General features: G+C 41.6%; 1 protein-coding gene across 5 annotated transcripts; it reads left to right on the forward strand.

The window, feature by feature from the left end:
• The first annotated feature begins 2,205 nt into the window (after positions 1-2,205).
• Positions 2,206-14,215, forward strand: itgb6 (integrin, beta 6). 5 transcript variants are annotated; one of them, XM_071488786.1, is made up of 16 exons: positions 2,206-2,486; positions 4,367-4,436; positions 4,818-4,897; positions 5,113-5,311; positions 5,409-5,655; positions 5,796-5,961; positions 6,055-6,216; positions 6,339-6,434; positions 6,710-6,799; positions 8,090-8,224; positions 9,540-9,957; positions 10,040-10,262; positions 10,759-10,853; positions 12,843-12,959; positions 13,044-13,210; positions 13,663-14,215. In XM_071488786.1, the coding sequence occupies exons 2-16, from the start codon at positions 4,382-4,384 to the stop codon at positions 13,759-13,761; spliced, it is 2,349 nt and encodes a 782-aa protein (XP_071344887.1). In that variant the 5' UTR covers positions 2,206-2,486; positions 4,367-4,381; the 3' UTR covers positions 13,762-14,215. The 5 variants fall into 5 exon arrangements, with proteins under 5 accessions (XP_071344887.1, XP_071344888.1, XP_071344884.1 ...); XM_071488787.1 differs by having other exon boundaries at positions 2,210-2,486; positions 5,386-5,655; XM_071488783.1 differs by having other exon boundaries at positions 2,263-2,486; positions 12,843-13,210.
• The last annotated feature ends 133 nt before the right edge of the window (positions 14,216-14,348 follow it).

The raw sequence follows: 14,348 nt of genomic DNA on the forward strand, positions 1-14,348 counted from the left end.
AGGAGATCTGGCAATAACAGCCTACAACCTTCTGCAATCACAATAGAAGGCGAGAAAAACCAACCGAACAACCTTGAGATGGTCTCCTGTACTGTACTGATGTGTGGCAGCAGAGGGCACTGTTAGCCAAAGCTGTCCTTTCCGCCAGAACTAATTTTCAAGCTTGGACATCTTTTTGTGTGGCTACGTCTGATCTTATGTATGCAACTTATGATGGATCGGATGAGCAACATGTGCCCATGCCTCAGCCCTTTCCTGCACTATTTCAGGCACACAGCCTTTGTAGTTTCACTCTTACACCGGATCTCCCTTCTTAAGCTGAGACTTAGTGCAGCTGATCCCGGAGACATAAAGGCACCATGCCCCCATCTCTTACCAGTCAAGGGGATCAAAAGCAAGATTAGCTATCACACCCACAGGCACCCACCAACACACACACACACATGCTGCCCATCTAACCTCAGCTCCAGGAATATACATACGTGTCCCATGTAGCCCATGCACACACACATGTCAATCAAGTGCCTATTGTAAGGGCATCAACCCTTTGAACATTAGATACATGCCAAGTAGAGTCTCTCTCCCTCCTCTCTCCTCTGCTCTGTCTCTCCCTCTTAATTCTCCACAGCTGAGGGGACACATGGCACTGATCCCTTGAGAAAGCCCAAGGTCAGACTTGGGGCACAGACATTAAGGGGCGGGGGGCTGCTACAGTATCCTGTATCATTCATTTAGTGTGATTCACATCAGCAATGCAACACATGGGATGATCCTAAAGATATAGACTATTAATGCTTGTTTCTCTCAATACTATAATTTCCAAACTGTTCCCAAAGTGTCTTTCTGTTAGAGGGAAGAAGACGATGGGGATGGTCAAACAGACAAGATACTGCAATTTTATATACAGTATAGGGCTGCAAGTAATGATTATTTTCTTTATTAACCACAATAAATCTGCAGATAATTTTCTCAAATTGTGTGGTACATTTTTCCTTCAGCACAAGATAGCATCTTCAGATTAATTGATGAAATGATTAATAGATAATCAAAACCGTTTCTGATTATATTCTTACATACTGTTAACAAATCCAGGCCATGTTTTTCTGTTATCTCACTGCCTGACTACCATAGGTGGAAAGTAACTAAGTAAATTTACTCAAGTACTCTACTTAAATATGATTTTTATGTATTTGTATTTAATTTCAGTATTTTCAGTTGTACTCCACTATATTTATCTAACAGCTGCAGTTACTAGTTACCTGCCAAATTAAAATTTTTACATACAAAACATATGAAGAGTTTTTAAGATACAATGCTTTGTTAGAAATTAAACCAGGGACAGATTGAGCAAAAACAAGGAATTACATGGCTTTTACTCGTGATGGAGTATTTTTATTTGTACTGATACTTGTAAGGATGTGAATATGTCCTTCACCACTACAAATACAAATTCTGATCTGAACGTAGCCTGATGATGAATCACTATAGATTGAAATATTGTGTTTTTGATGTTTAATAATGTTGTAAATACGATTTTGGGGTGCAGGCTCAATTCACAGAGTTGCACAAGCCTTATTACAACAAAAATAATAAATGTTAATGAGTGTATTGCTGCAAATTTGCATCAGCTCAGGACATGTGTGAACATCAAGGCCATGTGTTAACCAGGGCTTTATAGTGTCGTGCAGTGCTACGTCGCTGTAATCTGAGTATGAGGATGTTCATTAAAAAGGCCATTGTTTGCACTTGCATGCACTTTTATTTTGCTGCACTCACACATGCATGTATGTGTACACCTGCATTCCAGCCATACCACTGTAAGAGGGAGGCTGTAGTACAGCACTGGCACTCCGGCACTCCTTCTCTCGGCTTCTTACTCCTCCTTCTCCTCCTCCTCACTGCAGGAAGTAACAGAACTTGAGCAAACGTGCACACGCAAACACACACACACACACACACACAATCCAAATTAATCAAAAAGTCAGGGGTGTTTGACTCAGGGGTGTTGTGCTGCAGTTTACACCAGCTTTAGCCTCTAGAGCGCAACACCAGCACATCAGTCAGGTTGACTCTTAATAAAGAAGTCGGGCCCTGTGGGGGTCTCACAGCCAGCAGTTGTTACTGTCACTCATTATCGTCACATCCTCCCCCTGCACACACTCACTCACACACATATGGGCAAGTTGGAGTCTGTAAAAACACTCACACATGAGCCCAGTATGCATGCGTACACACTTACCCATTTTCAGACACACACACACACAAAGCTCACATGAGCCAAGGAGCATGGACAGCAGGGTCACCCTAGCACCATGCTTCATAGAGGGCGCCGTTACAATAGGTTTACTGTTACTCTGAGGACTGCTGGCATACAATAGGACTGAATGTACTGGCCTGATGCTTCTCTATTTCTCTCCATTTTTCACTTGATGACAAGGAAGACAGACTGAGACGGGACAGCATGTTATCAGAGGACGCCCCTGAAGGTGAGCTGGCTCATTGAAGGATTAACAAATTCCTATGTTTCTATGCATAGTAAATGCGTGGTGCTGAGAGAGAGAGAGAGGTGTGAGGCAGAATAATTTATGGATTGCTGAATTTTGATGAGACTGATACTCTTTAAAAATCCTGTCATGACATGTTTAAACCATCACTGTATTGTGCGGAAACCTTCATTCTCCCCGAAACCAAACTGAAATAAAATCAGGCTGAAATGTGAGAAATAGTATGGTGGAACTGTGACACCTTAAGCATCTAATCCACTTGATCATATTCTCATTCAGGATATGAAATTACCTAAAAACTAAATGGTGTTCAGTGCCATATGCTGACATATTTCTTGAGAAATTCAGAAAATAAGGACAAGCAAGGAGGAGGAGAGGAGAGGAGAGGAGAGGAGTAAATCAAAGGTAAACTGGCAAACCGAAGCCGAAGGAGGCATAAATGAAAATGCAGTGTCACAGATGGACTCCTGAAGAAGGCTACTGGGTAAGGTGGATCAAAACACAGATAGAGGAGGAGAGGGGGGTGTCACTGAAAGATGAAGAGAGATGGGTGAGAGGGATTAGTATGAGAGGAGTGGGTTTGGTTTGGGGTAACAGATGGGACTCATCCAGACCCGGAGGGGTGTGGTGCTGAATTGTAAGATTCCTCTGAGTTGGGACAAGCTACAGATATTTGCACTGCAGCTGTCAGTGGTACAACACCTACACAACTGCACCCTCCTCCCCACACACACACACGCACACACATACACACCCACACCAACTCACACCCACAGACACACGCACACACTCAGGGTCATATTTAAGATCTTGTGATAGACCTGCATGGTTGTTTTCTTCAAGTTGAAAAAAATCCTTGTGCGACAATAGCAATGATTCATGTTCTTGTGCTGTTAAAGATTAACATATCTGGTGTAGTGTCTGGGTAATAAGGGTGTACTGGCTTTATTTGCTTATGGCGTGGCCTGTATTTTATTATTCTTGTTGGCCAAAGTTCAGGGATATAGCATTTTAATATAGTAATGTATTACATTTCTGTTATTATCTTATTTATTTATTTATTTTATTTCTTATTTTGCTCTTTTTGAGTGTTATATCTTGTTTATGTTGTGATCGATGTGGTTAGCTGGTGTACCTATCTATCTATCTATCTATCTATCTATAGGCTCACTAACACTGTGGCGAAAGAAGTATCAAGATCCCAGTAACAACACAATGAAATAAAAAATGCTTGTTGTTAATGCATCGATGTCAATGTGTCAACAGCATTTTATTGTTGTAGCTGTTTGAGGTGGAGTTAAATTTAACTGCTTCATAAACAGCACAGTCAGATAGTTTGGCCCACTGGTTCCCAATCAAGGGGTCTGGCCCTTCCAAAAGATAACACAAGATAAATCTGAGGGGTCCTGAGATGATAAAAGAGGATCAATCTTTCTTTCTTTCTTTCTTTCTTTCTTTCTTTCTTTCTTTCTTTCTTAATTCTTTCCTTTTAAAGCCATACTTCAGAAAATGAAAACCTAAATCTTGAATTTTAAATTAATCTTAAACGGGAAAGTAACTACAGCTCAGTTCAGAACATGTTTGAAGACCGGGGGAACAAACCTGATTCACTATCAGACAATGAATATGACAGCATATGTGGGCCTGATGTCCCATACGCCCGCCTCGCTCTCTCACCTGAGCGGAAGTGGACATAAAAGGAAGCGCAGGTGAGGGCAGCCGCTCACCGCCGCCTCGTCCTCTGCGCAGGTATCGCGGACGGCAGCGCTCTCCTCCGTGCTCTACTTTCGCTGCCGATTATGTTTCCCTCCTGTAAATATGAGACAACTTGAAATATCCTTCTTGTGTTTCCTGTCAACCAGTAACCTCACGGACTAATGGGGCTTATACTGCTGAGCCTGCTTCTCCGGTATTGGATCAACACCGTGGAAGGTAAGCTGATGTGAGCTGATGTTAGGTTCGGCTTTAAAATTAAGGGCACCACGTTTATAATGTAGAGCAACAGTTTCACACGAACAAGCCCTTAATTCTGTCTTGGTATTTATAACTAGTTAACATGTTATGTTATTGTGAAAAGCCATATCAAAGTATTTTATCAAGAGTTGTAGATCTAGGCTACTTCCTTACTACACTTGATCATAATTAACAGAGTGATACGGGTTACATCCTAACTTAAACTCAACCTAGATATTTTGTCATGTCCAAAAACTTAACACGCTTTTTCAAATTCACACCTCTTTCCTGGAGAGAAATTTGACTTGTTGCAGGTAGATGTTGACATGTACACACTAACTGTGTTCATGTGTGCTCCAGGGTCATGTTCATCTGGCAGCGCTGTGACTTGTGACCAGTGTCTGCAGCTCAGTCCTCACTGTGCCTGGTGCACACAGGAGGTAAGCAGCCAGGGTTGCATGTATGAAAGCACAACATGTAGGCAGAATGACCAGAATGCATTGAAAAAAAAAAAATGCATGTTTTTGGACAGAGATCATCGTGTGTTTGTGAGGATGCTCCTTCCGATGATACTGCCTTACGGCATGCTATAAAACAATCTCAGTCTTCAGTCTGTAAAACAGCACGATGTTTGATTTTCTCCTTCATATCTCAGAATTTCACAGACTGGTTTTCAGTCAGCGAAAGATGTGACACACTGGATATCTTACTAGAAAAGGGATGTGTAAGGGACCAGCTGGAGTTCCCTGTTTCCAAAGGTCAAATCCTCCAGGATCGACCACTCGGGAAGAAGACAGGCAACGCCAACAGCACTCAGATCTCTCCACAGAAAATGGCCCTCAAGTTGCGTGCTGGTATGCAATCCAAGGCAATTTTGAACTGATGATTTGCCTCAAGAAGTGGTTACTCATTTTCACACAAAAATAAGGTGCTGATTTTGTGTTTGCACAGGCAGTCAAGTGACTTTCCAGGTCAAGATTCAACACACAGAGGACTATCCTGTGGACATGTACTACCTGATGGACCTGTCAGCATCCATGATCGATGATCTGGAGATGATCAAGGACTTGGGCTCCTCTCTCTCTAAAGAGATGGCTAAACTCACCAGTAAATTTCGCATGGGCTTTGGCTCTTTTGTTGAGAAGCCCGTCTTGCCTTTCATCAGGATCACAGAAGAAGAGCTGGCTAACCCCTGCAGGTATACAATGAATATTAAAACATGGCTACAGACTTAATCAACATCCTCTGTTCTGAGACTAAATAATTTCCAGAAGTGTCATTTGGTATCTCAAATGATCGTATTTTTCAAATCTTTGTTTTTGGCTTCTCGTATTACAGCAGCGTAGGTGCATTCTGCCTGCCAGCGTTTGGCTACAAACACGTCTTGTCTCTGACGAGCAGCACCAACAAGTTCAACGAGATCATCGCAATGCAGCATGTATCTGCAAACATTGATGTGCCAGAGTGTGGTTTTGATGCTGTCATGCAGGCGGCTGTTTGTGGGGTAAGATTTTGTTTTCTGTTGAGTTGTTGAGTTGAGTTAACCCCTGATGTACCAAAAATAGAACGATGAGCAACGTAATGTGTCTCCCGATAGGACAAGATAGGGTGGAGGAATGATTCGATGCGTTTGCTGGTGTTCGTCAGTGATGCTGACTCACACTTTGGGATGGACAGTAAGATGGCCGGCATTGTGATTCCCAACGACGGGCAGTGTCACCTGGATGTCAACAATGAGTACTCCATGTCCACGGTGCAGGTAAACCCCCAGAGGTTCTTTTTGTGGAAATGGCTTTATGAGTCGTTTTAGGGTCAGCTGTGTTGAATCATCACTGCCTCACTGTAAACATTCACTATTGACCTCTCACCGTTTTTGTTCAGGAGTATCCAACTCTTGGTCAGCTGATTGATAAGGTGGTGGAAAACAATATCCTGCTGATATTTGCTGTGACAGGAGACCAGCAACACAACTATAAGGTAACAGCTCCATCCTATACAGGTGTCCATTTCTTTCCAGCCGATTAGGTCCAAACTAGGGAACTGTAACATGCAAGTGTTTGTGTGAGCGCAGTGTTTATACTGAGGTTAGCATATTTATGCATTGAGCTACATTCTCATTTAACCTGTTAGAACTGGCCCTCTGTTCTTCCCCACTCTTATCTGTACCTTTTCAGGACTGTGAGTTGGGTCTGCTCTCATTTGCAACTGTGATGTGTCCTGTTTATTTGTTTTGGGTTTTTTTTTTTTCACAGAAATATGCAAATCTCATACCTGGCGCCACAGTTGGAGTCCTGGAGACAGATTCGCGGAACATCCTGGAACTGATTGTAACAGCATACAAAGTAAATAAATAGTCTTCCTGATCTGGAGGCTGCGGGTAGGCTGTGCGTCTGGTCATGAGAATAAGGACGGAAAACACCTGCCATTATAAAAGCAGTGAAACTGTGTTAAAGCTGTTTGTGAGCAAAATGTTTTATGCTTGAGCCAGAATCTTAACCAAAACACACACATTTAACATAAAGCATGCATCAGTTAACCCTCTGTACGTGGAAATTTTTACATCACAGGCAATAGAAAGTATCTCTGCCTTCTCCATTCCCTCTCAGTCTCTTGTTTTTCCTCTTTCATTCTTTCTTCTGTTACATTTTCCCTCTGCCACCCGGTGCTTTGCATCAGCATGTTTGACAGCAAGTCTCTTCTTGTCCCAGCTGTTTGATCTCCTCACCCCCTCTGACTCTTTCCTCTTGCTCTTTCCTCCCCACTCGCTCTCTTAATCTTTCTCTGTCTACTTTTTGCTCTCTATGCCCAACTGTAAAATCCCACCTGGCGGCAGTGACTGGTGGCACGTCTGCAGTCCTCTAATTACTTCATCAGTTATGCCGTTTACTCCCAATTTTGGTCTCTGCCACATTACCCACACTGAAGACCCTGTTATCACACTGATTGTAGATAGTTGTGGTTCTTAAGGGAAATGAAAAAAACAAACAGAGGACAGATGATTAGTAATTACACTCACCTGCAATTTTGGATTAATGTTTGTTGCTGTGTGGATAGATAGTTTATCCACCCGACCTCAAATACCCTACAACTAATATACAAAAAAACAGTGAAGTCTTTTGAATATGTTTTAGCTGCTTTACCTTAATCCATCTTCAGTTGGGTGTATTCCAGGACTGCCCCCCTGTTTTCTCATCCTTAGCAACACTGAAGACACAATTACAGGCCTACAGGACACACACAATTAACCCTCTGTTAGCACCCAGACGGTCCGTCACAGAGTTCATTAGTCAGTCGAACATAGTCTTTCCTCCAGCTGAGGTCAGCTGTCACTCTTTCCTTAGGTGTGCTCCAGCTCAGCACACCTGGGATGATGACTCACCCAGAAAGAGAGTGTTAGATAGGAGGTTTTAAACAGTCTTGGCATGTCACAGGTCAGCACACGGTGAAAGTCTTATTCCGCTCAAAGCCATGGAAATCCCACTTCATAATAACAAATGTCAGTGGATTGATTTTAAAGTTGGGTTCTGGTGATTCTTTTGCTGTTTTGAAGAGAAGCCTTTGTTCAGTTCCACACTGTGCTGCCAATCACATTTCCATACAGGGTGCTGCAATCACTATGTACTGTTTTCCAGGAACTGCGTTCAGAGATCGAACTAGAGGTCCTTGGAGACACAGAGGAACTGCAGATGTCCTTCACAGCCATTTGTCCAAATGGGACTGTCCACCCTAACCTAAAACACTGCTCCAATATCAAACCAGGAGAGACGGTCAGTTGTTGCTTTTGCTCTAAATTGCTCTTTTTCTGGATTTGTAAACCAACTTTCACAGAGGCGAGTGCAGTTAGAAACAAGTATGAATTGTATTTCTCTTCACACCATTGAATTGATTTATAGTGAGTTCTAGGGAAATGATGTCTAATAATAAGAGAATCCATTGGGAAATCTGAAGTTTATGTGGAGGCTTTCACCTTAATACTTACAACTTTCCTTACACCCAAAAGCAGAAATTTTCTCCATAATTTCGTACCATTAATTACTGAGTCATCATTTAGAAGTAAAGCATTTACAACACAAATTCTGTTCACATCAGATAGCACATGCGCAACTTTAGACCAAAAGTTTGTCATATTTGGGCAATTTCATATTAAATGAAAACAGTTTCCCATGTCGTTATTATTACATAATATGCAAAGGGACGTGAGGCAGAGTTGGAATCGGAAGCATTTACTGGGAGTTGTAATCTTATCTGTAATTTAAAATTGATCACTTGCAGTGTGCAGGACACAAGCTACCAAAATAAATTTTATCCAGTTTGAAAGGAGCTATGATGCTATGTTCAATCTGGAGTGTTTTGATCCTCAAAGAATCACTTTTTGAAGGGGTGGGGCATAAAAGATATATAATGTAACTCAAAGTTAGGTAATCCTCCTTGTTATTTGATCTGACAAAGAACTGAACTTTTCAGCCTTTCCAATTAAGTTTATATACAAAGCCCTGTATCTTACATCAATATTAGGGAGGTCTGGGTAATGGAAGCATGCTGGATATAAAATTAATCTTTAGTAGTTCATATTAATAATTGATATTCAACTATATAAAGACATTTTTTATTCAAACCATCTAAGTCCTTGCAGGTAGAATTGTGCAACATTTTATAATTTAATTTTATCAATCGACAAAAAATATACACACCATCGTATTTACATGTAGAGATTTGGGGTATTTCTGTTTGCAGTCCTGAGTCATCAGATAAATTATGTGGAGTTAAAAGTGTACATTTTTTCAAATTTATTTTGTAGCCTGAAATGCTACTGAAAAGTGTAAAACTCTCCATAACCTGTGGGGAATTGTATATCCAAGATATAAGAAAATAATAATAATCTGCGAAAAGTGAAATAAAATTAGTTGGGAATGCATCCACCTGTGATGGAGATTACATTCTGTGACAAGGACAAGTTTTTTGACAAGGAGCTCCACAGCACAGAGGAATAAGCTGTATCAGGCTGTGATTACACAAGTGACGCTTCAAATCAATTCATTGTTAGTTTCATGCTTTTCATGAGATTTCTCCCTTGCTCCTCAGGTGGTGTTCAACGTGTCTGTCGAGCTCCCGACATGCCTGTCAGGCATTCGGCAGTTCTCCCTCAAACCGGTGGGCTTACAGGACAGTTTGGAGGTGGAACTGGAGTCTCTTTGCTCGTGTGACTGCCAGCAGGCGCCTGAAGCAAACAGCAGCCAGTGCACCGAGGGCCAAGGGGCTTTCCAGTGCGGCGTGTGTGTGTGTCAGCCGGGGTTCCTGGGACCACAGTGCGAATGCAATGAGGAGAACGCTTTGTTGAGTAACTGCCATGCCAACAATCAGTCCGACATATGCAGCGGTCAAGGGCAGTGCTACTGTGGGCAGTGTGTGTGTCATGCATCCAGCTTTGGCCGCATCTACGGGCCTTACTGCGAGTGTGACAATTACTCTTGTGTTCGCTTCCGTGGGGAGCTCTGTGGAGGTGAGCAATCGAATATGAATGCTACGAATTGTTCACAAGTTTTTGTGGTGAGCCTTTTGTTTGAATTCATTTGTGTTCTTAGGCCACGGAGTGTGTGACTGCGGCGAGTGTCACTGTCAAAGTGGCTGGACAGGGGATTATTGTAACTGCAGCACCAGCAGTGAAGCGTGCACGTCGGAGGATGGCTCCCTCTGCAGTGGCAGGGGGAAATGTGAGTGCGGCCACTGTGTCTGCTCTGTACCTGGAGCATCTGGGGACAAGTGTGAAAAGTGCCCAACATGTGGAGATACCTGCAACTCTGCAAGGTGAGAACACATTCATGCCATCAGCTCTGAAAAGGTGAACAAGGATGTAATGTAGAACTTTTTGTCGGTTTTGCCTCTTTAATTGATGTTTCTTTCCCTGAGAGATATAAGATGTTGTCTCCTTACGCCACATGATCGGTCTGTTCTTTTGAGTTCAGGCGTATCAGTTTCTGGTGCTCTTGTTCACATGTGTCTACACCTTCCATGTTACATCAAAAGACAACTAATGTCCCAAACACAGCACTAAGAGATTTCCTTTCTCCATTGTAAAGCAGCTGTCAGGGTTAGTGCCATGTGATACCACTGTTATAGAGGAGACAGGTGATAGCGAGTGAGTGAAGCCTTGGGAAAACTCTGATAAATGACCAGCTCTGTGATTCCTCTGTACTCACTGTGTCAGTGATTGAAGCCTCATTAAACCTTAACCTCCCAACAGGTCCTGTGGCATCTCTGAGGTGAAACTGACTTTTCGTTTTTGCGCTTGTTTTAACATCAGGACCTGTTTGGAGTGCCATCTCCAGGATGATGGTGATGCTGAGGTTTGTGATCAAAGGTGCAGTGTTCCAAAAATTTCCATCAACACAACAGCAGGTAAATCAAATGTGCACTTCGAAATCATTGAGTATTGTACAGTTTCTGCGTCTTTACTGCACATATGTTGTTGCTTTTGTCAAATGTTGGGCTGGGTAATATGGTTTAAATCATTACTATGGATATTTCATGACTTGAAAAATTATATCACAGTATAGTTGCATGCAGAATCATAGTCAGATCATCAATTTGGAACGTTGTAGAACAATAACTGTTGAATCAACGCAGGATGATGAAGGGGACCATTCATTATTTTAGCCTTTTAATATTGGGTTAATATTACAATCGCTACATACATCAGCCAGGTCAATATATTGGCTGATATTAGCTTTTTGCAGTTATATTGCTAAGATCTGTAACAAGATTGTTGCTTATGTTGATATTATTCATATTGATTATTATAAATCAAAGACATAAACTCCCAAATGCATACATACAGCATATCAGTATCACCCTCAGAAATCCAGTATCAGTCATGCTATACTGTTGAATATAGTTTTTGGATTGGTTTTGTACCTTGCAGACAAACATTTCTTAAGGGTCATACCAGTACAATGTGAAAATCAACTGGTGGATACTTGAGACTTGTTACTCCATGTGTAGCAGGTAATACTATGTTGCCTTCCCCCTTGACAAAGCAGGTGTGGGCGGCATATGTTTGTAACTCTTTTGCCTGAGGTTAAAGCTCCTCCAAAAGGCCCTGCTCAATTCCGGGCACAGGCCTTTGTTGCATTTTGTTCCCTCTCGTTCTGTCTCTCGCTCTCACACAGTATTTCTTCTTTGTCTCTCACAAGGTCACTCTCTAAAAAAATGCCAAAGAAATAGCAGCCAAAACATTGACCAAATGCAACTTTTGTAAGGCAAAAAAGAGACCAAATACATGTGAGCTTTTTCACAACGACCATGTCTGGTTACTATTTGTCATCCCAGTTCAATTTTTTGAGAACATCCAGTAACTGAGAAGTGAAGGGCGTTGTCACATCCAAACTTCAGTGTCACATTTACAGAACATGGAAGTGATTAACAAGGAAGAATTTTCAAACCAGTCCCTGCTTGCTCCATATGACAATAATACAAGACTGACAGCAAAATAGGTCTGTCAGTCTTCTACTACCAAGCAGGATCTCAAGCTGGTTTCAAGTCTGTGCAGGTTGACTCTCATATCATAAGCTTATATCAGTAGATACCTGGAAAAAAAACTCAGGGTCAGGAGCAGAATCTAATTTATATGATTTGTTTTTAATGGGCTAAAAGACAAATTCAGTGGTAAGATAAATCACTTAAAGTGAAAACAAGCATCAAGACTTTCACAAAGGAGTCTAAAGCAAAAGTTTCCAGTGATAGGGAACCCTGCAGGATTAGGAATTTCTTCATTGATTCACTTTATCTATTATATTACTATATACTCTTTCACTTACCTGTGCTGTAAATGCTTCTTGTTGCTCGACTTTGTTCTCTCGGCTCGGTGTTTTTGATGGTGGTATCAACACAGGACCATGCTAAGTTTCCCCATGGGTCAGAGATCTGGAGGAATGCTGACCTGCATCGACTTGTGTGTCTCTCCGAAGCCCAAACCCCCCTCTCTAACACAACACCATCCATGTCCATTCAGGCAGCACCGGACAATGGGGAACATATTATTTACCTTGTCGTACAGGCAGGGCTATTGTGGTGCATGTGAATAGCCAAAGGACCTCGTCCTCCTTTATAGAAGAGATTATTTTAAACCTGCTATACTTGTGCAAGCTGAGAGGCATATCTGATTATCACAGAGGATTTTCAGGCTTCAGATGTGAAATACAATGGTGTGGTCCACACACACACATGCACACACAAACCAGATTGTAGTCTTTGATATGGAAATCACACCAACAGCACAACAGAGTGGAGTCTATCCTTTTACATTCTCAGCACAATGTCGAAAGGGAAGATGATATACGATGGATTCATCCCTTCCTTATGGATATGTATGTTCACATTTCCTCTCAGATTCTATCAACAGCCCTTCTATGCCATGCACGCTGATGATGGAGAATGAGTGCTGGATCTCCTTTAATGTGGTGGGAGGTGAGACAGGGACCACTGTCTACAATCTCCAGATGTACGGTAAGCCTTACAACAACACAGGACACAGTTATAACAAAAGAGAGTTCAGACATGAGTCTCATCTCCTCCTCTGTCCTGCCCCAGGTTGCCCAGAGCCTCCTAACATCCTCATGATTATTCTGGGAGTCTCCCTCTCCATCGTGTGTATCGGCCTGATCCTGCTGGCCGTGTGGAAGGTGCTGGTGTCGGTCCACGACCGTAAAGAGGTGGCCAAGTTCGAGGCTGAGAAGGCAAAGGCAAAATGGCAGTCGGTAAGACCTTGAAGGGTGCAGTTAGTAATTTTTTTTTTTATCCTCATCAAACCCCATGAAAACACACAAAAAATACAGCAATGAATTGATTTTTCTAACAAACATTGTCTGTGTGATAAGCCAAAGCCTAATATAGCTTACTGTTTTCTGCCATAGACCTCCTTTCTTTGTCCAAAAACTGGTCAAATACATGTTTTTATTGAGCCAAAGGATGCTTGTCTGTTGTCATGTCAAAAATATTGATAGTGCAATATAAAAATATGTTAATGGCTTATGACTTACTTTTAAGATTCATATTTTGACTAGTAACAAATAAGCTTGGGGATGAGCACCACAGTTGGGGATGAAGGGGAAAGAGAAGGGAAAAGTTGCAATAACAAAAATATAGCTTATCTAAGCCTTGTGTTGGTGACAATATTTTATTGATCTTCTTGTGTTTGTGTTTTTTTCAGGGCACCAACCCTTTGTTCAGGAGCTCAACATCTACATTCAAAAATGTAACTTATAAGACCACGGAGAGAGAAAAGATTATTACAGTGGATCACTACTGATGAAAAACTTGAGGCAATGCAACCCAACATCTGAGTGCACTTAAGTGTGCGTGTGTGTGTGTGTGTGTGTGAGAGAGAGAGAGAGAGAGACAGACAGACAGAAAAATGTGTTTTTGTATGAACAGACGAACACTACATGATGAATTTGCTGCTGTAAAAGTGCACTGCCATTGTACTGTTGAACACTGCACTTTCCTGTTGCATGATCCTGCAAACTTACACAAATGTTTGTCTACTGTAACATGCAGCTTGGAAAGGAGGGGTCTCTGCTATGAGTGGTCTACTACTGAAAAAAAAATCTTTGTTTTTTTATAGTAATGAATGTAAATATGCAGGTGGATCATTTGTGATTTTTTTTAAAATATTGTGTTTGTCGTTTTATTGTAAAGCAAGGCTGAGCCTTCAATAATTCAGTTTTTTAGTGGCATGACACATAAATAAAGCTGAGTTCTGACTTATTGTGAAATGATTATTTTAGAATTCGGGGTTAACTATATGTTAGAATTTAGTTCTCAAATCCCCTGACAGATACTGATTTGACTGATAAGATTAGGTGCTGAGAAACCCAATTTAACATTTATTCTGTT

Source organism: Trachinotus anak, unplaced genomic scaffold, assembly GCF_046630095.1.
Source record: "Trachinotus anak isolate AG129_WGS33_773 ecotype Australia unplaced genomic scaffold, CSIRO_AGI_Tana_v1 ptg000011l, whole genome shotgun sequence".
Classification (NCBI taxonomy): Eukaryota; Metazoa; Chordata; class Actinopteri; order Carangiformes; family Carangidae; genus Trachinotus; species Trachinotus anak.